The sequence below is a fragment of the Thermobia domestica genome, chromosome 3 (genome assembly GCF_964235325.1).
Source record: "Thermobia domestica chromosome 3, izTheDome1.hap1.1, whole genome shotgun sequence".
Taxonomy (NCBI): domain Eukaryota; kingdom Metazoa; phylum Arthropoda; class Insecta; order Zygentoma; family Lepismatidae; genus Thermobia; species Thermobia domestica.
The window spans coordinates 49,452,331-49,477,988 of record NC_137456.1 but is presented as its reverse complement, the minus strand read 5'-3'; the positions used below and the strand labels follow the sequence as shown (position 1 = coordinate 49,477,988).

General features: G+C 35.3%; 1 protein-coding gene across 1 annotated transcript in view; it reads left to right on the top strand.

Annotated features, from left to right (window-relative positions):
• The first annotated feature begins 8,664 nt into the window (after positions 1 to 8,664).
• LOC145681772 (glycine receptor subunit alpha-2-like) overlaps positions 8,665 to 25,658 on the top strand; it is a 49,240-nt gene continuing 32,246 nt past the window's right edge. Inside the window, exons 1-2 of the mRNA XM_081753384.1 lie at positions 8,665 to 8,693; positions 19,846 to 19,937. Of these exons, the coding sequence (XP_081609510.1) occupies positions 8,665 to 8,693; positions 19,846 to 19,937 (121 nt within the window). The remainder of the gene's footprint in view (positions 8,694 to 19,845; positions 19,938 to 25,658) is intronic.

Below are 25,658 nucleotides of genomic sequence, written 5' to 3'. Positions count from 1 at the left end.
TTCCTTCTAGGGGTACAAAATTGTCAAAATATAAACGTAAGCAATACGTTGTACCACGTGTTTGGTTTTTGGCCCAATTTATCCTCTTGGATGAGGTTCTATTACCTTATATCTTTATATGGTTATGTATAGGGGTCTATTCCCTATCATAAGACATAGGTACATTTGTGCACCCCTTTAAAAATTTGGGAGGGGGTACTTTGGCCCACCCCTTAAATTTTAGAAATTGCTCATTTTATATATTTGGTATTATAGTATTGGACCCTAACATGTATTATGATAAATTTGGGTGGTCCACCTCGTTCCCTTTTAGGGTACAAAATTGCCAAAATATAAACGTAAGCAATACGTTGTACCACGTGTTTGGTTTTGACCTAAGTTATCCCCTTGGATGAGGTCCTATTACCTTATATGGTTATGTATAGGGGTTTATTCCCTATCATAAGACATAGGTACATTTGTGCACTCCTTTTAAAATTTGTGAGGGGTACCTTGGCCCACCCCTTAAATTTTAGAAATTGCTCATTTTATATATTTGGTATTATAGTACTGGACCCTAACATGTATTATGATAAATTTGGGTGGTTCACCTCGTTCCTTTTAGGGCTACGAAATTGCCAAATTTTAGTACAACCACGTGTTTGTTTTTGGCTCAATTTATCCCATTGGATGAGGTCCTATTACCTTATATGATTATATGGTTATGTATATTGGTCCATTCCCAATTATAAGACATGGGTATATTGATGCAACCCGGGAGGGGTACCTTGGCCCACCTCTTTATTTTGGAAATTGCCCAAATTAAACATTTGGTATTATAGTACCGGACCTTAACATGTATTATTACTATAAATTTGGGTGTTTCACCTCGTTCCCTTCCATGGGTACGAAATTGCCAAATTTTAGTACAACCACGTGTTTGGTCTTTTGGCCCAATTTCACCCTTTGGATGAGGTCCTATTACCTTATATGGTTATATGGTCATGTATATATTGGTCCATTTCCTATCATAAGACAGGTACATTTGTGCACCCTTTAAATTTTTGGAAGGGGTACTTTGGCCCACCCCTTAAATTTTGGAAATTTTCCAATTTGAGCATTCGGTATCATAGTACATGCCTCAACATGTATCATGATAAATTTGGGTAGTTCACCTTGTTCCCTTTCATGAGTAAAAAAAATTGCCAAATTTTACTACAACCACGTGTTTGGTTTTTGGCCCAATTTCTCCCCTTTGATGAGGTTCTATTACCTTATATGGTTATATGGTCATGTATATAGGTTCATTTCATATCATAAGACATGAGTACATTGATGCACCCTTTAAAAATTTGGGAGGGGTATCTTGACTCATCCACTCAGTTTTAGAAATTGTTTAATATAAGCATTTGGTATCTTCGTACAGGTCTTCAATATGTACCACTATAAATTTGGATGGTCCACATCGTTCCCTTTCATGGATAAAGAACTACCAAAAATCAAATTTCGGAGGTTATTGACTCCTATTTAATACGTTATATGGTTTATTATCTCTATATGTTTATGTTCTCTTTTAAATTTGGGAATTATAAAATAACATAATTTGGTAAACGTTTTCTAGGACCCATTGGTGTTCCTCTTATGGCCAAATATTCAAAATTTAAAGGTTATTAACCGGCTTTATTATTAAATGAGTACAGGATTTATTACTTTTTCATAAGACACAGGTGTATTTGTGTACCAATCTTAAATTTTGGGAGGGGTACATTTATTATTGTCATATCAATAATTGGTAATTGTTTTTGGGTAAATCATTGTGATCACGTGATCAGTTATTGACCTATGATGGGATTAGGAGTCCAGGACATTGGTACATTTAAACTTTGTAGGATAATTTGAGAATGCGTCATTGGTATTGATTATTACAGCCAAATATAAACGTAAGCAATACGATGTACCACGTGATTGACCTTGACGAGGTAGTGTACAGGGATACATAGCTAACCTTATTGAATCTTATGACTCATAGTCTTAAGGGAATACATGCTACAACACTGGCAAAGTTATTGTTGATGCAATTTGATTGGTTGATCACTATCTTTCGTGCAATCTGATTGGCTGATCACTATCTTTCGTGCAATCTGATTGGTTGCTGATTTTCAAATCTTTGCTGCATTCAGTTTTATTTTAACATTTAAAAAGTTTGAAACTTTGGTTTGACATTTTTTCGTTTGATATTTTTCGTTTAAAAATTTTTGTTTCGAAATTTTTTGTTTCAAAATTTTGTTTGAATTTTTTTTGTTTCAGAATTTTGTTTGAAAATATTTTGTTTAAAATTTTTTGTTTGTAAATTTTTGTTTCAATTTTTTTGTTTAAAATTTTTTCGTTTGAAATTTTTCGTTTCCAAAATTTTTTTTCTGTTTCAAGATTTTTGTTTGAAAAAATTTTTCGTTTCCAAATTTTGTTTCAAATTTTTTGTTTGAAAATTTTTGTTTGAAAATTTTTTGTTTGAAATTTTTTTGTTGCAAAATTTTGTTTGAAAATTTTTTGTTTAAAATTTTTTGTTCGAAATTTTTGTTTTGAAATTTTTTGTTTCCAATTTTTTTTTGTTTCGAAATTTTTGTTTGAAATTTTTTGTTTCAAACTTTGGTTTGACATTTTTTTAAAAGTTTGTGCACTCATTAGTAAAGAACCGGAACTGTTAGAACTAAAACCTCTGGCAACATTGTGGTGCAATAGTACACGTCAGAACATAGGGTTGTACTTGAAATGAAAAAACACAATTCATTGAAATGGATCATTTTATTACACTCCACATACATCCATACCAGATAAATTATCTGGATATTGTCGATACAATGTATTTTGAACTTCTTGCACTAGTTTGTCTTTAGCATATAATTTTAATTCCAATTGAAGTCTTTTAAGGTCTATTACGATATCAATTGGTGGAAACTCAATGTCCATTTGATCACAAATAAACTGTTTATCAAAACAGGTATGCACCCACGAACGATGTTGACAACCATCACAATATCTAGATACATGTTGTACAATATGCATAACACATTTTTCAAATAGTACTTTTTCAGGAATATACTTGTTTTGTTACACACTTCCACCGCATGTTTCGCACACTGAAATACGCTGATGAATTTGTTCCATTCAGTTTGTGTTAGATACACCATGTTGTGAGGGACATGAAATGTACTCTTTTTACGTAACATCACCATCTTCTCTTCGAGGACTGTACGCAGCACCACTTCATGATTTGAGCCTAATGATTTGACTATGGTCACATTTAGCTCATCATGAAAATAATCGTTCATTTGGTCGATTCGTGCCATTCTTCACAGGTCAGTTGTACACCAAATTGTTCTGCTTTGCCCAATCGAATCACTGGTTCAAATGTTCTAGCACTGATACCAATCATCACATTTTTGTTTGAAATATATTTATTGGATAATAGCTTGTGAAGATGAACTCTTTATCGTTAAAGTACACATCTTTCCTCCTGAAAAGCACTTGCTCAAATGATTTCGTGGGATGACACTATATTTGCTGGTTTATAGTTATTGCTGACGTCATTGGAAAGGAATGTGCTGACATTTGAATTCATGATTTCATCACAGTTGCTGACGTCATGCTGCCCAACCAAATTCATACAACTACAGCTGATGTGCTGTCGTTTGAATTCATGATTTCATCACAATTGCTGACGAATCTGGCTGTGTACTAAATTCAAATTGATGACTTCGACCCAAGAGTCTTTTGTAACATAAAGATACAGATCCAGTATTTAAGAAACGCAGCACTTCTTCTTGTTTTGATGCTTCCATGGGTAAATATCTTGCTGGTAAAATTATATTCTTATCATTTTCAAGCTTCACTACGATTCTTAATCCATCATCATTTGGCTAGCTAAGATTCTATAAGGTACATTCTGTTGTAAATCAGTAATCTTGGTAAATGATTTCATCACGTCACGTGTGTTTAGAAACTGTAGACAAGTAGCCATGATGATGTTATCATGAATACTAACTCGAACGATACTTATATATGATGCAAAACTGATGACGTTGCATTATCGTGTTCTGACGTGTACTATTGCACCACAATGTTGCCAGAGGTTTTAGTTCTAACAGTTCCGGTTCTTTACTAATGAGTGCACAAACTTTTAAAAAAATGTCAAACCAAAGTTTGAAACAAAAAATTTAAAACAAAAATTTCGAAACAAAAAAAATTGGAAACAAAAAATTTCAAAACAAAAATTTCGAACAAAAAATTTTAAACAAAAAATTTTCAAACAAAATTTTGCAACAAAAAAATTTCAAACAAAAAATTTTTAAACAAAAATTTTCAAACAAAAAATTTGAAACAAAATTTGGAAACGAAAAATTTTTTCAAACAAAAATCTTGAAACAGAAAAAAAATTTTGGAAACGAAAAATTTCAAACGAAAAAATTTTAAACAAAAAAATTGAAACAAAAATTTACAAACAAAAAATTTTAAACAAAATATTTTCAAACAAAATTCTGAAACAAAAAAAATTCAAACAAAATTTTGAAACAAAAAATTTCGAAACAAAAATTTTTAAACGAAAAATATCAAACGAAAAAATGTCAAACCAAAGTTTCAAACTTTTTAAATGTTAAAATAAAACTGAATGCAGCAAAGATTTGAAAATCAGCAACCAATCAGATTGCACGAAAGATAGTGATCAGCCAATCAGATTGCACGAAAGATAGTGATCAACCAATCAAATTGCATCAACAATAACTTTGCCAGTGTTGTAGCATGTATTCCCTTAAGACTATGAGTCATAAGATTCAATAAGGTTAGCTATGTATCCCTGTACACTACCTCGTCAAGGTCAATCACGTGGTACATCGTATTGCTTACGTTTATATTTGGCTGTAATAATCAATACCAATGACGCATTCTCAAATTATCCTACAAAGTTTAAATGTACCAATGTCCTGGACTCCTAATCCCATCATAGGTCAATAACTGATCACGTGATCACAATGATTTACCCAAAAACAATTACCAATTATTGATATGACAATAATAAATGTACCCCTCCCAAAATTTAAGATTGGTACACAAATACACCTGTGTCTTATGAAAAAGTAATAAATCCTGTACTCATTTAATAATAAAGCCGGTTAATAACCTTTAAATTTTGAATATTTGGCCATAAGAGGAACACCAATGGGTCCTAGAAAACGTTTACCAAATTATGTTATTTTATAATTCCCAAATTTAAAAGAGAACATAAACATATAGAGATAATAAACCATATAACGTATTAAATAGGAGTCAATAACCTCCGAAATTTGATTTTTGGTAGTTCTTTATCCATGAAAGGGAACGATGTGGACCATCCAAATTTATAGTGGTACATATTGAAGACCTGTACGAAGATACCAAATGCTTATATTAAACAATTTCTAAAACTGAGTGGATGAGTCAAGATACCCCTCCCAAATTTTTAAAGGGTGCATCAATGTACTCATGTCTTATGATATGAAATGAACCTATATACATGACCATATAACCATATAAGGTAATAGAACCTCATCAAAGGGGAGAAATTGGGCCAAAAACCAAACACGTGGTTGTAGTAAAATTTGGCAATTTTTTTTACTCATGAAAGGGAACAAGGTGAACTACCCAAATTTATCATGATACATGTTGAGGCATGTACTATGATACCGAATGCTCAAATTGGAAAATTTCCAAAATTTAAGGGGTGGGCCAAAGTACCCCTTCCAAAAATTTAAAGGGTGCACAAATGTACCTGTCTTATGATAGGAAATGGACCAATATATACATGACCATATAACCATATAAGGTAATAGGACCTCATCCAAAGGGTGAAATTGGGCCAAAAGACCAAACACGTGGTTGTACTAAAATTTGGCAATTTCGTACCCATGGAAGGGAACGAGGTGAAACACCCAAATTTATAGTAATAATACATGTTAAGGTCCGGTACTATAATACCAAATGTTTAATTTGGGCAATTTCCAAAATAAAGAGGTGGGCCAAGGTACCCCTCCCGGGTTGCATCAATATACCCATGTCTTATAATTGGGAATGGACCAATATACATAACCATATAATCATATAAGGTAATAGGACCTCATCCAATGGGATAAATTGAGCCAAAAACAAACACGTGGTTGTACTAAAATTTGGCAATTTCGTAGCCCTAAAAGGAACGAGGTGAACCACCCAAATTTATCATAATACATGTTAGGGTCCAGTACTATAATACCAAATATATAAAATGAGCAATTTCTAAAATTTAAGGGGTGGGCCAAGGTACCCCTCACAAATTTTAAAAGGAGTGCACAAATGTACCTATGTCTTATGATAGGGAATAAACCCCTATACATAACCATATAAGGTAATAGGACCTCATCCAAGGGGATAACTTAGGTCAAAACCAAACACGTGGTACAACGTATTGCTTACGTTTATATTTTGGCAATTTTGTACCCTAAAAGGGAACGAGGTGGACCACCCAAATTTATCATAATACATGTTAGGGTCCAGTACTATAATACCAAATATATAAAATGAGCAATTTCTAAAATTTAAGGGGTGGGCCAAAGTACCCCCTCCCAAATTTTTAAAGGGGTGCACAAATGTACCTATGTCTTATGATAGGGAATAGACCCCTATACATAACCATATAAAGATATAAGGTAATAGAACCTCATCCAAGAGGATAAATTGGGTCAAAAACCAAACACGTGGTACAACGTATTGCTTACGTTTATATTTTGACAATTTTGTACCCCTAGAAGGAAACGAGGTGGACCACCCAAATTTATCATAATACATGTTAGGGTCCGGTACTATAATACCAAATGTTTTAAATTGGGCAATTTCCAAAATTTAAGGGGTGGGCCAAAGTACCCCTCCCAAATTTTTAAAGGAGTGCACAAATATACCCATATCTTATGAAAGGTAATGGACCCCTATACATGACCATATAACTATATAGAATAATAACACCTCATCAAAGGGGATAAAATCGACCAAAAACCAAACACGTGGTATAACGTATTGCTTACGTTTATATTTTGGCAATTTTGTACCCCTAGAAGGAAACGAGGTGGAGCACCCAAATTTATCATGATACATATTAGAGTCCTGTACTATAATATCCAATGTTGAAAATGGGCAATTTCCAAAATTTAAGGGGTGGGCCAAGGTACCCCTCCCAAATTTTTCAAGGGGTGCATTAATATACCCATATGTTATAAAAGGGAATGGACCCCTGTATACGCCCATATAACCATATAAGGTAATAACACCTCATCAAAGGGGATAAATTAGGTCAAAAACCCCCGAAATTTGAATTTTTGGCAATTTTTTTACACATGAAAGGGAACGACATAGACCCCCAATACTGATAGAGGTACATACTATGGTCCTAGGCTACCACACCCAATTTTTAGATTTGGCAATTTCCAAAATTTAAGGGGTGGGCCAGGGTACCCCTCCCAAATTTTTTCAAGGGTGCATTAATATACCTATGTCTTATGAAAGGTAATGGACCCCTGTATACGCCCATATAACTATATAAGGTAATAGGACCTCATCCAAGGAGATAAATTAGGCCGAAAACCAAACACGTGGTATAACGTATTGCTTACGTTTATATTTTTGGCAATTTTGTACCCCTAAAAGGGGACGAGGTGGACCACCCAAATTTATCATGATACATATTAGGGTCCTGTACTATAATACCCAATGTTTAAATTGGGCAATTTCCAAAATTTAAGGGGTGGGCCAAGGTACCCCTCCCAAATTTTTCAAGGGGTGCATTAATATACCCATGTCTTATGAAAGGGAATGGACCCCTGTATACGCCCATATAACTATATAGGGTAATAACACCTCATCCAAGGGGATAAATTAGGTCAAAACCCCCCGAAAATTGAATTTTTGGCAATTTTTTACCCATGAAAGGGAACGACATAGACCCCCAATACTGATAGAGGTACATACTGTGGTCCTAGGCTACCATATCAAATTTTTAGATTTGGCAATTTCTAAAATTTAAGGGGGGTGGTCCTATGTACCCCTGCCAAAATTTAGGGGGTGGGCCATGGTACCCCTGTCAAAATTTAGAGGGGGTGGTCCTAGGTACCCCTCGGTCATTGACCCCGGGCCAAGGTCATTGACCTTTGACCTATGACGTCACAAAAATTTTTGCTGACTCGGCGAGATATACGCGGGCCCCTACTACTGTATGTAAGTTGTTGTCTGTGGTTCTGGGTTTGTGATGGCAGAGCGGGAGGGAGACAGTGTTAGCAAGCTTGTGAATCCTCGCAACTCATGTTCGTCGCATCGGTGCAGTGCTGCTGTCAGTTGAATCCAATGTTGCCAGAGATGTTTCCCGCTGCATCGAATATATGGCCATTTTTAAGACTGGCGGAAATTTTAAGTCAAACACTGGACATTTTTATATTAATTTTGAGTATAACGCACCTGCATTTTGGAGGCAATTTTTCGAAGAAAACAGTGTGTCTTATAGTCCGTAAAATACAACGTTAAAATAATGAGAAATTTTGATAAAATTCTCGTAATCTTTAAAATCTAATTTTTACGATCCGCAGTCATACTCTTTAGGTTAGAGAAGACTAATAAATAGTTACACGACAGATGACAGTGAATGATCAAGAAAGAATTGGGTAAGTGAGAATGTGGAAGGAAGCGGGAGGACCAGGAGAAAACCCACGGACACCATCTCGTCCACAACGAATTTTCATGAATTAGGATCCAACAAAGAATTCCTCGAAACAAGGATGAACGCATTACCACTGAGACATCGTGTCTCTTGTAAAATCATCGTATTATCAGTCTACGTCACTCATTTACATGTTATGCGACGTGAGAACTTGCTTCGTTTCTTATTAACCCTAGGTTTCTAATGGTTTCAGGCACAGAGGAATCACGCTCTGGAATCCGAATAATTGCTATAAAAGTCCTAACTTTCTAGAAAATTAATTGTTTAAGTTTTAATATCACGATTATGTCGGGTAGGGTAAAGGAGGATGGTGATGATGGTGAAATAAGGGAATGAAAAAAGTAGAAAAACATGAGAACCCCAGGAAAAACCCATGCATACGGTGTTTGTCCACCACAAAGCCCACTTGACGTGAGTTGGGAGCAAACCAGAAATCCCGAACCTTTTGGAGTGGGTAATATAAATTGTATTACTATTCACCTAATCCTCGATCAGTTTTTGTCATCTCAAATGTTAAAAGTAGCTGCATCTAAATGAATGAGAAAATTTTATTTTAAAAGTTCGAGTTACCGAACTACGTTTTTCATTCCCCGGATTCTAGATGGGCACCTGTTGCACTGGGATTTATGAATATGGTATAGTTTATATGTTAAATCCTTTAATTCTGTTTCCAGTTTTGGCGTCTCAAATGTAAATAAAACAGTCTAATATTTTCGGTCTACATTTATGACGCTCCTATGTCCGAGTGACTGCCGATCACACTACGTAGAGTTTAAAAAGAGTAATATGGTAAAATTTGTACTACCATTTATTTAATGTATCTTCAAGCTTTAACGTCTCAAATACAAAACTATATATATATATATATATATATATATATATATATATATATATATATATATATATATATTAAATAAAGATATTTTTGTGTAAAAACGCCGTATTTCTACTTAGGTCTACGTTTATTACCTTCCTAAATTTTAGGTGTTAATTACTTCGTAATTTATCGGTACTTCGTATTTTAGGTGTTAACTCGCTAGAGCTCGCTGGGGGCTCCGCCCCCAGGCCCCCGGTCCGGCCTTTGCCATGAGGTGTCATGTTCTAGAAAACTATTCCTTCAGGAATTCACTTCCCTTTACAGCAGACACCTGTTACCAACACATACTTCAATTCAACCGGTATTATTCCTTCCATGTAACTTTGAAAAGCAAACACACAATTTATTAGAAAGAACTCTATAACTACTTCTACTCTGGCAATCATGTGCATGGCTTATTATGTACACTTTGCGCACATCTATACATGTTAGAGACAATAACAGAAATTATTTTCTCAAACATAAACAGCGGACACTGTCTTCCAATAGCCTACCTATTAAACCTTGCATTTTGCGAAAACACTCACTGTTTACAAATGTGATTTTTGCAACCTTTCAAATATTTATTCGTAGCATTTTTTAATATTATGTTTTGCAGTGTAATTTAGTACAATGTATTATAATAGTGTCGTTGTAGTTAATTGTACATATTACCTGCAGGAAAAGTAATTCATATCTGTGATATAAGGGTGGGAAAATATTTCAGTCTTCCTGCACATTTATTCTTGTATTTACAATGAAGACTACAATTTACTAGATAATTTACAAATATGAATATTGTTGGAGATTGTTTAAATTTTTTTCATAGCATTTGAGTGAACACTACTTTTGTACTATAATGTAGTACAGTGGATTATAATGGAAACCTTGGGCATAGTTGTACATATTACGTCAGCAAGATTTCTTGAAAAGTTTCATATATACTGCACAAATTCTTGCAGTCTCCCTGTATATTTATTCATGTATTTTCAATGAAGACTACAATTTGTAGGTGATTTACAAATATGATTATTGTTGGAGGCTTTTTAAACATTTGTTGGTAACATTTGAGAGAACACTACTTTTGCACTGTAATATAGAAAAGTCCCTTATAATGGAACCCTTCAGCATGGTAGTACATATTACCTGCAGCAAGACTTTTTGAAATATTTCATATTTACTGGACAATTTCTTGCAGTCTGCCTGTATCTCTCGTCTTGTATTTTTATGAAGACTAAAATTGTTCGTAATTTACAAACATGAATTTTGTTAAGGCTTTTTAAACATTAGTCCATAACATTTGTTTGAACACCAGTTTTTGCACAGTAACGTAGTACACTGTATTACAATGCTGTCCTTTGGTACAAAAGTAATTATTGGGCAACAGGACTTGTTGAAATGATTATTTATACTGGACAATTACATACAGTCTTCCTGTATCTTTACTCTTATATTTTCAATGAAGACGTTTATTTATTAGGTAATTTAGAATATGAATATTATTAGAGGCTTTTAAAAAATTTGTTTATAGCAACTAAAACAACACCACTTTCTACACTGTAGTAGAACATTGTACTAGAATCGTGTCTTTCTAATTTCTTATTACAATCAAATAACAAGACATCATTTCCTTAATCATCCTAAAAAACACATGTATAACACGATTACTATTCCGATTTTAGAGGTGTAATTCAACGGACGCGGGCCCGCTACGTACCAGTACTATGTGACCAGTAACTAGGAAGTCCAAAATCTAAGGAATTGAGTAGTGTGCAAAAGACCTGGGTTCGATTCCCAACAAGATTTTCTCTCACTTTTTCTTTCTTTGAAAGTTTATTTTTATAGCATAGGTGATTAAAAATAAGCTTGACTTTATTATATACGGCATTTCATTCCAACCGGACCCGCAACTAAAACTATTAAATCGAAAGGGGCACTTTTCCACGTATCTTATATATTAAAATTATGTACGCTGCCGACGAGACAATTTTCAAAAAGTGCCCATTTGTGTGTGTGTGTGTGCGTGTATGAGCGTGTGTGCGCAGTAACGTACGCAGGAATTTATTTCGGGAGGGGCCAAACTCAATATCAGTGTATTTTATATTGAAATTCCTAAATTTGTCCCAAAAATTAGGCTAAATTTACTCAAAAGTTGGAATTTCGGGGGTGGTCCGGACCCCCAGGACCCACCCCCTGCGTACGTCCCTGTGTGTGTGTGTATTTCCTTAAAATTAATATTTTATACTTTCCATTTGTGGTATTCACTTCAAATTTGTTATACGTATGTATCTTAACGAGGAACATAAAAGGGGAGAGAGATATTTTGCAATCGTTTCCGGTTTCAAGCAGACACTGTTGTTGCGAGACAAAATGTATTGTTGTCTTGTATGGACACTATATCGTGAAAATGATGCCCAATGTTTCTTTCAGACTCTTTTTGGGGGACACTGCCTCCTCAGAGCGCCCCTGGCGAGATTAAAATAATACGTTTATAATACAATAACAAACAGAATGTTATCAGCAGTGCCCCCGGGGTAATACTCTCCCCCCCCCGAACATTCCTTCCGATAGAGACACTGGTGATGCTCCATTTCCAAAGCTACATATGTTTGATTTTAAATACTTCAGTATCGTCTCGAAACTTTACACGAACATACTGCCTAGTTTCGAGACCATCTCAACAGTTAGCGTATAAATATATCCTTTCCGTCTATGTCTGTAATAACAAAAATATTTTGTTCACGCAATGCCAACAGAAACTATTTGGTAAAACGAAGCAACGTGATAAGAAAAAAAAACGCAAGATAAAACAAGGTGTGCGGGGATTCGAACCCAGACCTGCTACTCAGAAATCAGACACTTTACCGCGGAGCTAACTTACTACGTTAAATTTCGTTTGTTCTATTCTCCTCAATATACCACATAAGAGGCCAAATGAAGGCAATTCAAAAATATGGCAATTTTGAATTCAAGATGGCGACTTCTCCAATGATTTGTTTCTTCACTTAAACTGAACTACGTCCTTAATAACATAGCGAAACCTGGCTTACCTACCAAGAGCACAACTTACAATTTTCATGGTTACAAATTTTTGAGCCACCATTTTGAATCGAAGATGGCGACTTTTCCAACATGTCCGATTTTTCCCCTCACATGCACTGTACTCTACACACTTGAACGCAATTTCGTGATTCCACAATATCTACAAGTTGTGTAGAATTAGACGCCCCCTTATAACATTCCTAGCACTTTCTTACACCGAACATGACTATTTTTTTCAAGTTTAAGGGCGGATTCGCAAACTACGCATCAGAATAAACATCACCTCGAAATTTCAACACCCTAGATACAGCCATTACAAATTTCACATTTTTTCGATTTGCGCCGCGAAACGAAAACGAATTTTAATGCTCTTTCTTCTATCATAAACTATGTTTCTAGCTTCACTGCCTGACAAAATATGACGTTTCTATGGTGTGCGGAACTACTCTAAAAACCAGCATTTCGAAACGACGAAAAATTTCGACACTTCATTTAAATGGAAAATGTCGCCTTTTTCGTGATATCGGAATTTTCCCATTACTCACATCCCATGACAAACAAGTATGCAAAATTTGGTGTATGTATGTTTTGTGGAAGTATGCAAACAATTAAGTGTGTTTCCGACTTTAGAGGTATATAATTACGTACTTTGCAATGTTAAAACTTGTTAGACACTTTATCTAGTGTTGCTTTCAGGTTTCAAACCTCACATATAAAAGTGAGAAAAAGAAGATGTGTTGAATGAGAAATTTTCATAAACATTTTCGTATATTTTTGGTTTACATTTATGACATCACCAACTTCCAATAACACAATGGGATTTATGTAAAATAAAATAACATAATTTGTATTACGACTCATACAGTTCTACTTCCAGTTTTCGTCTCTGAAATCTAAAAGCAACTCTTGATTTAATAAGAAATTTTAGTACAACCCACACACTTTAGGTCTACGTTTATGACGTCTGAAATTGCGAGTGAATGCCAGTCCCAATTCAACTTTTTCAACTTACCAATTGAATGAAACCACCGAACGTCAGTGGTGTGGTGTATGTCCAACATCCTATCCCAATGCATGAACGCTTTTCCGGAATCTAGTTTCACGGTGTTCCTAAGGACCTCAACCAATGGACGGTGCCTACAGATGTCACTCTTGTCTCAAAATGCACTGATAACGTATTTTGTGATTTTACTGTGCAGAACGCCCCAGTTTAAATTCCCAGTAACGAAATCACTCGCAGCTCTGTATTCATGGTGTATTTTCGTACAATCCTGTTGGATCACGCACTGCCTCCTGTCTGTCTGGGTACCCCAGCCTGTTTTCTGGACGTATGCAGAGTTTTTGACGTTAGATGCGTGGCCTGAGTACATCTACGTTTTTCTTATCACCAGACGTCAAAGTGGAAATTTCATTCGCACCAACCTCACAAGAATGATGAGTAACTGGAAATATATGCTGAAGTCGTTATCCTCTTTTGTGTCAGTGCTGATGTGAATTGATCTGATATTGTTTAGCGTCCCTTTCAGCAACGTGTCTATATGAGACATAGACCTAAAACTTAACGTGAAATCCGAACTACTTGAGCTCTCGCCGGGAACCGAACTCAGGTCTACCATGCCAAAGGCTCGAACACTAACCGCTTAACGACGAAGGAGCACTTCTGTCAGTGGTAATATATGCGGCAGTTGTTATACTCATTTTCTGTCAGTGTTAGTATATGCGGAATTTGTTATACTCTTCTTCTGTCAGCTAATATATGCAGAAGTTGTATACTCTTTTTCTGTTAGTGCAGATATATGCGGAAGTTGTTATACTCTTTTTTTCTGTTAGTGCAGATATATGCGGAAGTTGTTATACTCTTGTTCTGTCAGTGTTAATAAATGCTCAATTTATATTATTTTCTGTTGGTGAAATATTTTCGGAAGTTGTTACATTTATTCTTCTCTTAGTGTAAATATCTTGCTCGTTTTGTGATTCAAAATTATGAATATTTAAAATATTTATCTCTAATAATAAGCTTCCTTTCTGAAACAATGAATACTTAAAATAGAATTCTATAATAAGACTATTCTTTACAAAATTTTTCCGTTACATATTTCACTGAGAAATGCAATTATTATTTACAAAATAAGTACACTTTTCCCCCCAAAACCCTAAATACCCATTGCTTAAAAATATATGTATTTTCATAATGATCGTATCAGCAGAAAAGAAGTCAATATAATTTCTTTTAAAGCATGTTAATGTATTTATGTTAGCGTTATATGTACATGTCAGAGAAAACATAAGTGTACTTATTTTGTAAATAATAAATGAGCACCCACGTATAAAAACATTATTTTTTTAAATTTCAATAAGATTCCTTTGATCTAACCTGACAGCTCTTCAGCATGAAGGTGAAGAAATCAATTTCTTATAACTTTAGTTTGCGTGCCTAATAAGATTGACAACTGACCCGAGTAATGTGCACACACCCACGGTAGGAAACGTTCTCTTTAATTTATCAATGAAGGAAAAATTATATAAAGATCTTAAACTGTCTTTCTTTTCTGAAAGTTTTCTTCGTATAGCAATCAATTTTGCTGTTTGATTTAGTGAGTTACATGAAATGTACTTTTCTTTTCAGAAAACACTTTCGAACAAAGAAGTTTTATTAGTTCTGTGTTCAAAACACGAAGAACTAACAGATAAATTCCTGAACGCATGTATGTAGCTTATGTCTTACCTCGTGTTTTTACTTCACACTTTCTATTGGGTGTAAGGTAAGTGTGCTTCTCTTTTTAATACACATATACAATATATTGAAATTTTAAGTATAAAGAGACCCAGAATTCCACAGGACAACATCCATATACCTACAGCTGTGATAATGCCATCAATTTAGAAATTATTTGCTCAAATAGGATTCTAATCGTAATATGTCAAAACATTAGAGGGAGCATTGGCCTTCTTGCTTTTGCGTGCACACGCCCGTTAATTTCATTGTCAGGTACCGGTCGTAAGTAAGAGTCAGCGTTCCTGCCTCACACTAAGTCCTGACATCAAATTCCTCGACTGTAACTTCACCAGGGACGTAGTGTCCATTGAGGCTATAAGGCTTAGCCTACCCATTTATTTATACATCAGCCTGAAATGTTGCTTTTGGACATTGATACAATTAATTTTATTAAAATGGATTTATTTTATGATGCACTGTTTAAACATCTCGCGAGAATAGATTGAAGCTTCTGCAAGAAAGCAGTGTAGGATATGGGCCGCTAGCCTTCCGCCTTTCTCATGTAATCTTGAGAATGGGGCGGTGCCAATCGCTTTCCCGTCACCCTCAGCAGACGAAAACCATCAGCAATACACAAATTCAACACGATGCAACGAACGTGGACGAATGTTGACGAAAGGCTAGCCTTTCGGGTGTTTGGGGAAACAAAAGCGACAGGACACGGTCTTGTAAGAAAGTACAAAACAGTGAGACTATGAAAAATTTAGGAGCTCGCAGTCAGTAACAAGTTCTGAGAGAGAGAAAAAAAGAGGGAGAGATTAAAAATTTTACTATGAATACTACTAATACATTAGGGATCTTATTGCGTACCGGTTTTCGTTATCGCAGCATAAAATTTGCATTTTAGTTAGCGATAATTGACTAGCAGTTATAATTGCTTGTTGCATTTTTTGCGTTGCGATGCGACCCGCAAGTTTTGCGAAGATCGTTATGAATGAGACCTCAGATGAAGTATAGTTCCTTTTTTTTGTACTAGCTTTTTCGTAAAAAGTTCCTCTAAAACTAGCTTTTTCTGTAAACAAAAGCATCAATTGGCTGTTAGCTGCAGCACTACTGTTTTCTATTAGTATGCTGATAGGTGTTGTTGTGGGTGAAGTGCTTAAGTTTGTATCTATGATTTGGAGAATTTAAAGTTAAAGACAGCCCTATAACCGTTTTTATTTGTTCCCTTGAAATAGTAATACAATGTATGTGTGATGTGCGAGTATCGCATATGTAAGGAAACCGTATATGTAAGGGAAATATGAAGCAGAACTACGCTTATACTTTTTCTTGCATTGTATGAAAAATGTATTGCATGAATTAGCATTTTTCTGCCAAACATTACAGCCAGGTCCGTAGTCAAAACACTAAGACGTGATCGTTTAAATAAGGGCGAGATATTTTTTTTGGGGGGGGGCGCAACTTGAATTCACTTCACACATATATACATACAACCAAGGGCGGATCCAGGGGGGCTATAGCCCCCCTTGACCCTCAGGTATACACAGGATAAAATGGACTTCAATCCTGTTTACACTGGATAAAGCGGCAAGGTATGGTTTATCCCCTCCCTTGATCATATCCTGGATCCGCCACTGTATACAACAAACAATTGCAAGCTTCAGGAGACTGGGCCCTTCCTAGCCACCCTCTAGCTTCGAATCTAATTTCAACCTACCTATTTCAAAACTTCACGCTACGTTACTGAACTTCACTACTTAATTTCGAAAATAACATGAATGAATGAACATGAATCTATCGTATTTAGGAAGGGCGTTATTAAAGTAAGGTCCGTTTAGCGATATCTAACTAAAGAACGAGCGTCTATAATTTTGCACTTGCGCAGTATCACTTGGCATCTATAAGTAGACGCCATTTGGAATAGCTTCTGTCGAAAACTATACCAAATAGCGTCTATATAGTTATACTTCCAAGTGACCTGGCCTCAGAGACCCTGAACAGAAACATTCTACACCAACTTACTATTGGTTTTCCAGTTAAAACTTTGAAAGCGTTCCTACTTTCTTCCATTCTGCCTACATTATCGATTTAAAATCTACAATATTATTAACGTTTAACGATGTGAGAAATGTCCAAAGATGAGAGTACACCAATCGATATTTCTTAATAAGCTGAACAAAATGAAATGCATGTGTGTAAAAGTTCATGCGTTGTTTTCGTTAAACTGAAGGAAAAGCCAATTCATTTATAAATCTAAAACTTGATGCTGAACTATAAACTATGTCACTTATTGAGAAGAAACTGATAAGCTCTTCACTTTGACCGTAGCAAGACGAAAGTACATCGTGGACAAGTGCACAAGTGAAAATTTCATTCGTACCAACATCGCAAGAATGATGAGTAACTGCAAATATATGCGGAAGTCATTATCCTCTTTTGTGTCAGTGCTGATGTGATTTCATCTGGTATTGTTTAGCGTCCCTTTCAGCAACGAGTCTATATGAGACATAGACCTACAGCTTAACGTGAAATCCGAACTACTTGAGCTCTCGCAGGGGACCGAGCCCAGGTCTACCATACCAAAGGCTCAAACCCTAACTGCTCAACGACGAGGGAGCACTTCTGTCAGTGCTAATATATGCAGCAGTTGTTATACTTATTTTCTGTCAGTGCTAATATATGCTGAATTTGTTATACTCTTCTTCTGTCAGCTAATATATGCATCAGTTGTATACTCTTTTTCTGTAGTGCAGATATATGCGGTAGTTGTTAAACTCTTTTTCTGTTAGTGCAGATATATGTGCAAGTTCTTATATTTTTTTCTGTTAGTGCAGATATATGCGGTAGTTGTTAAACTCTTTTTCTGTTAGTGCAGATATACGTGCAAGTTCTTATATTTTTTCTGTTAGTGCAGATATATGCGGTTGTTGTTAAACTCTTTTTCTGTTAGTGCAGATATATGTGCAAGTTCTTATATTTTTTTCTGTTAGTGCAGATATATGCGGTAGTTGTTAAACTCTTTCTCTGTTAGTGCAGATATATGTGCAAGTTCTTATATTTTTTCTGTTAGTGCAGATATATGCGGTAGTTGTTAAACTCTTTTTCTGTTAGTGCAGATATATGTGCAAGTTCTTATATTTTTTCTGTTAGTGCAGATATATGCGGTAGTTGTTAAACTCTTTTTCTGTTAGTGCAGATATATGTGCAAGTTCTTATATTTTTTTTCTGTTAGTGCAGATATATGCGGAAGTTATTATACTCTTTTTGTGTCAGTACTAATATATGGGGAAGTAGTTATACTCTTGTTCTGTCACTGTTAATACATAATAAGATATAGCCGTTAATAAGATATAGCCTAAAATTAGCATGAATACTTAAATGTTCATTCCTGCTGAGTTAAAATATTGTCATATCTCAGTCAAAAGACAACATAAGACATATGGTCCCTCTCGAAACAAAAGGGCGTATCTCATTTTCTTAATTTTCCTAGGAGACAAGTTTAAACATTTCCTCATTATTTATTATATCGTTTTCTTTTAAATTTAGTTTGATTTCCTTCGTTCATGTGTTTACGAAATCAAGCTAAATTTTAAAAGAAGACGATAGAATAAATAATACGAAATGTCAGTCGATGGCCAAATTTGACATCAGTCAGTCTGCAAACGATATAAGAGCCAATACATATGACAGTCGACAGATGATCTTAGACATATGTCAGTCGATAGATGGCATAAGACATGTTAGTCGATAGTCAAATATAAGATATATGTCAGTCGATAGACGACATAAGACATATGTCAGTCGATAGTCAAATATAAGGTATATGTCAGTCGATAGACGACATAAGACATATGTCAGTCGATAGTCAAATATAAGGTATATGTCAGTCGATAGATGACCTAAGACATATGTCAGTCGATAGTCAAATATAAGGTATACTTCAGTCGATAGATGACCTAAGACATTAGTCAGTCGATAGTCAAATATAAGGTATATGTCAGTCGATAGATGACCTAAGACATATGTCAGTCGGTAGTCAAATATAAGGTATATGTCAGTCGATAGATGACCTAAGACATATATCAGTCCAGTAAATAGACGATATAGAGATGAACTAGAATATACTTGAGGTTAAATTCGCACGTGTAGTGTTTGAGTACATCTAACAAAACAAACACTTGTGGCACTAAATAGTGTGCCGTTCATAGCCAATAACAATAAGTTTTCTTTTTTTAGGTGAAAGAAATTGTAATATATTTACATAGTGTATATATAGTAAAAAGTAGTGTTCGCTACCTGAATGCTTTTTTTTTCTTTTTTCCTAACGATGATTCAGAGCATCTATTTGTAATAGAGTTTATATTATGTTAAAATTTCCTGTTCGCATTCTCTACAAATAAAATGCTTTAATTCTCTATTTCCACTGACTTAAATGTAATCTGAATGCATTCTATACATGTTTGCTTTGTTGCTTTGCAGCATTGTAATACTGGCAACACTGGAAGGATCTGGAATGCAAATTTCGTTGCCAGCATATTATGATAGCAATTCGCCTCCAGTTCCTGCAAACGGTAAGATGATATTAGTTCATTTGGGAAAAGTATATTATGTTATGTGCAATTGAAAATGTGCAACGTGTGTCCGGAAAGTAAGTTCCATTTCGTTTTAACCCCACTGCAGCGTTAGTTGCGGCGCACCGCTCATGCGCTCTAGTTTCACAGGTTCATTGCCTTTCCACTGATGCCAGTACGGCTGAGTTGTCGCTAATGTACTGTATTCTGCAATTGTTTATAATGTTTAAAACAATTGCTGACCCCTCCGTCTGTGAGATTCGTTCTGTTTTCCGGTTTTTGACTGCAAGAAACGTTACGTCGGCAGAAATTCATCGTCAAATTGTAGGGACTTACGGTGAAAATGCAGTGAGTGGTGGATTGGGGCGAAAGTGGGTGAGGAGATTCAGTGAAGGACGGACAAATGTCCACGATGAACTATGAAGTGGGTGACCTGCTGTTGCGACCGCTGAGTTGATGAGGAGAGTGGATGATAAAATTCGTGAGAATAGACGGTGCACAATGACAATGTTTTTAGATGAGTTTCCTCAACTTTCGAGAACTGTTTTGCATGAGATCGTTAGCGACGCAATGAAAGTGATGACGCAAAAAAAAAGAAAAGAAAAAGAAAATGCTGTGGAGTTATGGTTGTCTTCACTGGCGCGATGTCTCTTTGAGGAAGGTTTGGACAAATTGGTCAAAGGATGTGACAAGTGTTTGAACATTGATGGAAACTATGTCGAAAAATAGTTTAAGGTCTGCTCTTTCATGTAAAAATAAATTTGGTTTGATCAAACTTCTTCTAATATTTCTTTTCATGACAGGATTTATTTTCCGGACACGCCTCGTACTTATGTTATCCTTATTGTGTACGTTTGTTAGGTTTTCGCTATTATTCACGACATTGGTAAAAATATGTTAGATGGACTTTTGTTTTTCTTTGATCCTAGATTTTATGAAAAACACGCGCACACACATTATAAGTATTTGTGTGCATGGTTTTCATAAACTATGTCCTATGGCGAATGTTCAATTCCCCATACATGAAAATTCTCCATTGATTCCTGTCCTTAGTCAACTAGATCCAGTTCCTACTTTGTATTCCTATTTCTGCCAGGCCTTACAAAATTGTCTTTTTTTCTGCATCTAGGTCCCCTCAATAGTCTTTTCCCGATTAGGTTTGTAGTTAAAATTTTAAAGCATTCCTAGTTTCTTCCATTCTAGTTACATGACCTGCCCAACAAGATTGCTGGATTTAGTGGTCCTAACAATGTATAGTTTTGCAGTTCCTCGCTATGAAGTCTCCGCCATTCCTCATTCCCGTCCCTCTTGAGTTCCACTATACACCTCAGGACTTTATCTTCAAATATATCCAGTTTGCATTCTTCCCTTAAAGTAAGCGACCATACTTCGCAACAAGACAATACAACAGATATAATTATTGTTTTATAAATTTTAAACTTCAAATTATTCGATAGAATTCGCGAAGAGAAAAGTATTTGGACTTATATATATACTTCAGTAGTGAAGAAACCGGTAATGAGCCTAGCGAAATGACAAATAAACGAAAAGTTAATTTTTAGTTTAATATTGCATGGTTATGCCTTGCGCTAAAGAGATATCCAATAAGTGCAGATAACTGATAATATAAGAAGTGGTAGAATGTAAACCTGAAAAAAAGCAAGAAAACCTGAAGTGAAACGAGGTATGCGATGTTGTCCACAGTAGTGGGTGGTTGGGAAAGGAATCAGAACTTTTTTACATAAAAAAATGAGACATTTACCACTGAATCGCCTCTTTCCAGGCAAATAACATTAATTTCAATAACATGATAATGTTACGTTAGGTTCGGTTAGCATACAATTAGAAATTTTAAATGAAATCAAAAGATAGATGACATTGTATGATCTAGCTCTAAGTAATAATCTGGGTTTAGCATATCATGTGAACTCAATGCAAGAACATTAGTTTTCTGTCGTAACTGTGTGTCCAGAACTGAATGTAGAAAAAAACAAAGACCAATATGAAAATTTGACCGTTGACCAGGCATTGACCTTATAACACACAGAATTGCAATAAGTTTAATGCAGAAATGTCAATAAACATGTGAAAGAGAACTCCAAGCTTTAGTATCACGAAATCAATTCTCGTTGTTTGAATATCCTAGCACATCCTGCTTTGAATCTATTGGATGGTTTCTGTTTACGATGTCGTTGATTGGCTGAAGAGTATAAACTGACTAGTGAGTTAAACACCTGCACCATATTTGTTTGTTAGCCCATATATATACATTTCAAGGAATATTAAGACTGTTTTCTTTGAAGAGAGTTGCAGTGGCTCAGTGGTAGAGCGTTTACCTCTGGAGCATGGAGTACTGGTTCGATCCCATCTCGCGCCAAGTAGATTTGTGGTAGACAAACAGTGTGCGTGTGTTTCCTCTGGGTCTTCTGTTTTCTTCCACTAACTTCATTCCATTCCCTTCCCTTCTCCTTTAGCCAACATGGCATAACTGTAGGCACTGACGTAGGCACGGAGTAGATCCTGAGGATCCGACTTTTCTGTAAATTTAATCTGATTTTACGTGACATTTTGGCAAATATTAATATAATTTATCCTCACATTGAATTTGTATCTTCCGTAAAATTTTGTATTCCTGGGTATAAATTTCTATGTACAATGTCTGACCATGGGACATAAAATTGAAAGATTTCATTTTTCATTTTTTGGTTTGTTTTCTTTGATATAAACTAGAACTTATTAACTTATTTGAAATAAACTAGAATGATTTGATTTCACTTACAAATAGTTCTTCTTCACACCTATTTGCATGTCGACTTGTTTTCCTCTCATTGGATCAACTTGTTTTCCTCTCATTGGATTCCCAATAAAACGTATTGTCTGAGTACTGATCTTTAGTTAGTAATTGGTTTATACTAGTGCTCCCTTACTTATTTTGTTTCAAAGTACTGACGTGACGCCTACCATATTGACTAGAAACTGCTGAAAAATTCGTAGCCCAACCCAGAAGGAGTGCACGTGGAATGGTGAAGTTTTACTTCTTCTACACTTCCCCCGAGAGTCAATATACTACCTTGTACAGTGCTCCAGTTCGTGCAGAAAAGTTAAAAAATCTGAAGATTTTCTCGTAGCACTACCCCTATCAGATCTAAAATGGCATCCTTTCAAGTGCTATTTAAGTTTGGGAAATAAGTACAATTAATAGTTAGACGGAGCTAAATCTGCGGAATAAGAATGATGATCTAGACATTGAAATCCTAGATTATGCAATATCAGTTGTATTCACAGGTGCTTGATGGACAGGTGTATTCTCCTGAAGGAACAGAATTCCTTTCTTTCATTTTCCGCGGCATTGAACTTTGAATTTTTCTTTCAGTTTTGTAAGTAATGTAGTGATTCTGGATTAAATATCTGACCGTTGCGGAGGTAGTCTATGAGTACGACTCCATACTTATCCCAGAAGAATGTTGCAAACAGTTTCTCAACCTACTTCTGTGTCTTGAACTTCTTGGGGCGATGGAGAAATGAGTGCTACTATTCCACTGACTGTTGTTTGATTCAGGATCATAGTGGTATAACCATATTTCATCTATGGTTACTATTCGTGAGCGAAATTGATCAGCATTACGGTCAAATTGGAAGAAGACTTCTCTTAATGCCGTTACTCTTTTATTCTCCTGACAGATTTTTTGGGAACCATTATGCCGAGAACTTGCGCATACCCAAGCCATTCTGAATTATGCTACCGACGAGTTCCAAAGAAATGCCCAGAACTGAGAAAGCGGGGTGCAGCCATACCTCAGACTATAATAAGTATATCGTGAGTTTATCATACACTTTAAAAACTATATAAATAATAGCTTAAATTATTTTTGTCACTCAAAAACTGGGGTGGCCTAGGCCCTCCGGCCCCGGGCTATATCCACCACTGGCTGAAATACTGCAATTTTCAAGAATAATGTCACAAATTGTATCCATGATTTTGGGGGATGTAAAGCATTTGTTGTTGAGAAATCGCCACGTTTATACTAAGCCACTTACTTCTTCACCACTATATATAACGGAGGAGAGTCCCGTGGTGTTTCACTGATTTCCTAATTAATTTACTTCAGTGACTTTCCTTGGTGGAACAAAAATGTTATAATGTTAGGATCTGGATGTTCGTGAAATTCGCTGTTTGGGCACACATAATCACTTCAGAGGCTTGAGAAACAATAAGCATTTCATTATTAATATGAAAATTTGTATTTGTACATACAGAGATATGTGTTTCTAAACTACGGTTTCATTTTTCTACCTAGTACCTACACTCCTTCTGGATTGGACTACGACATTTTCAGCAGCTCCTCGTAAATTCTCTCTCTGCCTCTCTCTCTCTCTCTCTCTCTCTCTCTCTCTATATATATATATATATATATATATATATATATATATATATATATATATATATATATATATATAGAGAGAGAGAGAGAGAGAGAGAGAGAGAGAGATACGTAGCATATAGACGAATGTGTTACTTGTAGCATACGCGAAAGTAATTCAATTTATGTTTAGGCTTCAAAAGTTTCATTGAAAAATATTTCATGTGCAGACGTTACTTATTTGTTAGTTACAAATTTTACTTGAAATAAGTTTAATTTAAAATCATATAGGTCTAATATGAAAAGAGCAACGAAATTACACAATGTGATCTAAAATAAGTCAAACGTAATAAATATGTCATTTTTAGTATGGCAAATAGCTGCCCCCCGAAAATGTATCTGCCCCTCCTTTGCCCCCCTAAGAGCTTAAAGCTGGCGTCGTCACTGACCTTTGGTATTCGTGTCTACTGTTGTGAAGGCCTGGAAGAAAACCGGAAATTTTAGGTTTAAAAAACAGTTTTTTATCGTTTTTATCCGAGCTTGGAAAAAATGGAAAATTTGGAAAAAATTGAAATTTTGGAATATTTTAATACATTATGCTTTTAAAATGAAAAATATTTTATACTTACTAGTTTACAGTTAAGAACATTGAGTGCTTATGTGTCTTGTATTAAAATAGGGAAAATTTGTGTCAACAAATATATGTGCACCACTCCTGTAATGTTAGCACCGTAATAGAATGGAGATATGGCTACAAAAGATACTAAAATTAAATTAATTAAGATAGACGCATTTAAATTATCTAAAGTACCCAGACAGCATGCTTGCTCGCCGAAAGCTTGTCTGTCGTTTTTATTTGATTTTATTTCGCTTTCGCTTATACACAACAGCTCATTTTTGTTTAGCGCAAGCTGTAGTGCACGAAATTCAAGCTTCACTTGCGAGACGGTTTTCTTTAAATTCAAGTAAAAAGCCAACGCACGTTCGATTTTCAGTTGTTCTCAAAAACCACTTGACGCTGACCTCTTAACTTTTGGTGCCAAGGTAGTATTCGCGTTGTTAGCGTCTTTTTAGCATTCTCGTTGAATAAAGGACAAAATTTAATTATCTTTTTTTAAATTATGCTGTCTAGTACTCTAGTCCCACGTACTTATAATGTTACTCTTTATTTCCTCATATTTCGGTAACCATGAGGCATAACGAATTGTGGTATTTATGTCTACAGCATAAATGTCAACATATATGGCAGCAGATTTGAGTCTACTTATTTCGCGAAAGAATACAGAACTGTTGCAGGCATTTTAATATGAACTTAAAGTTTAACTTACAGTATAAATTTTATGTGAATGGTGTGTTCAAA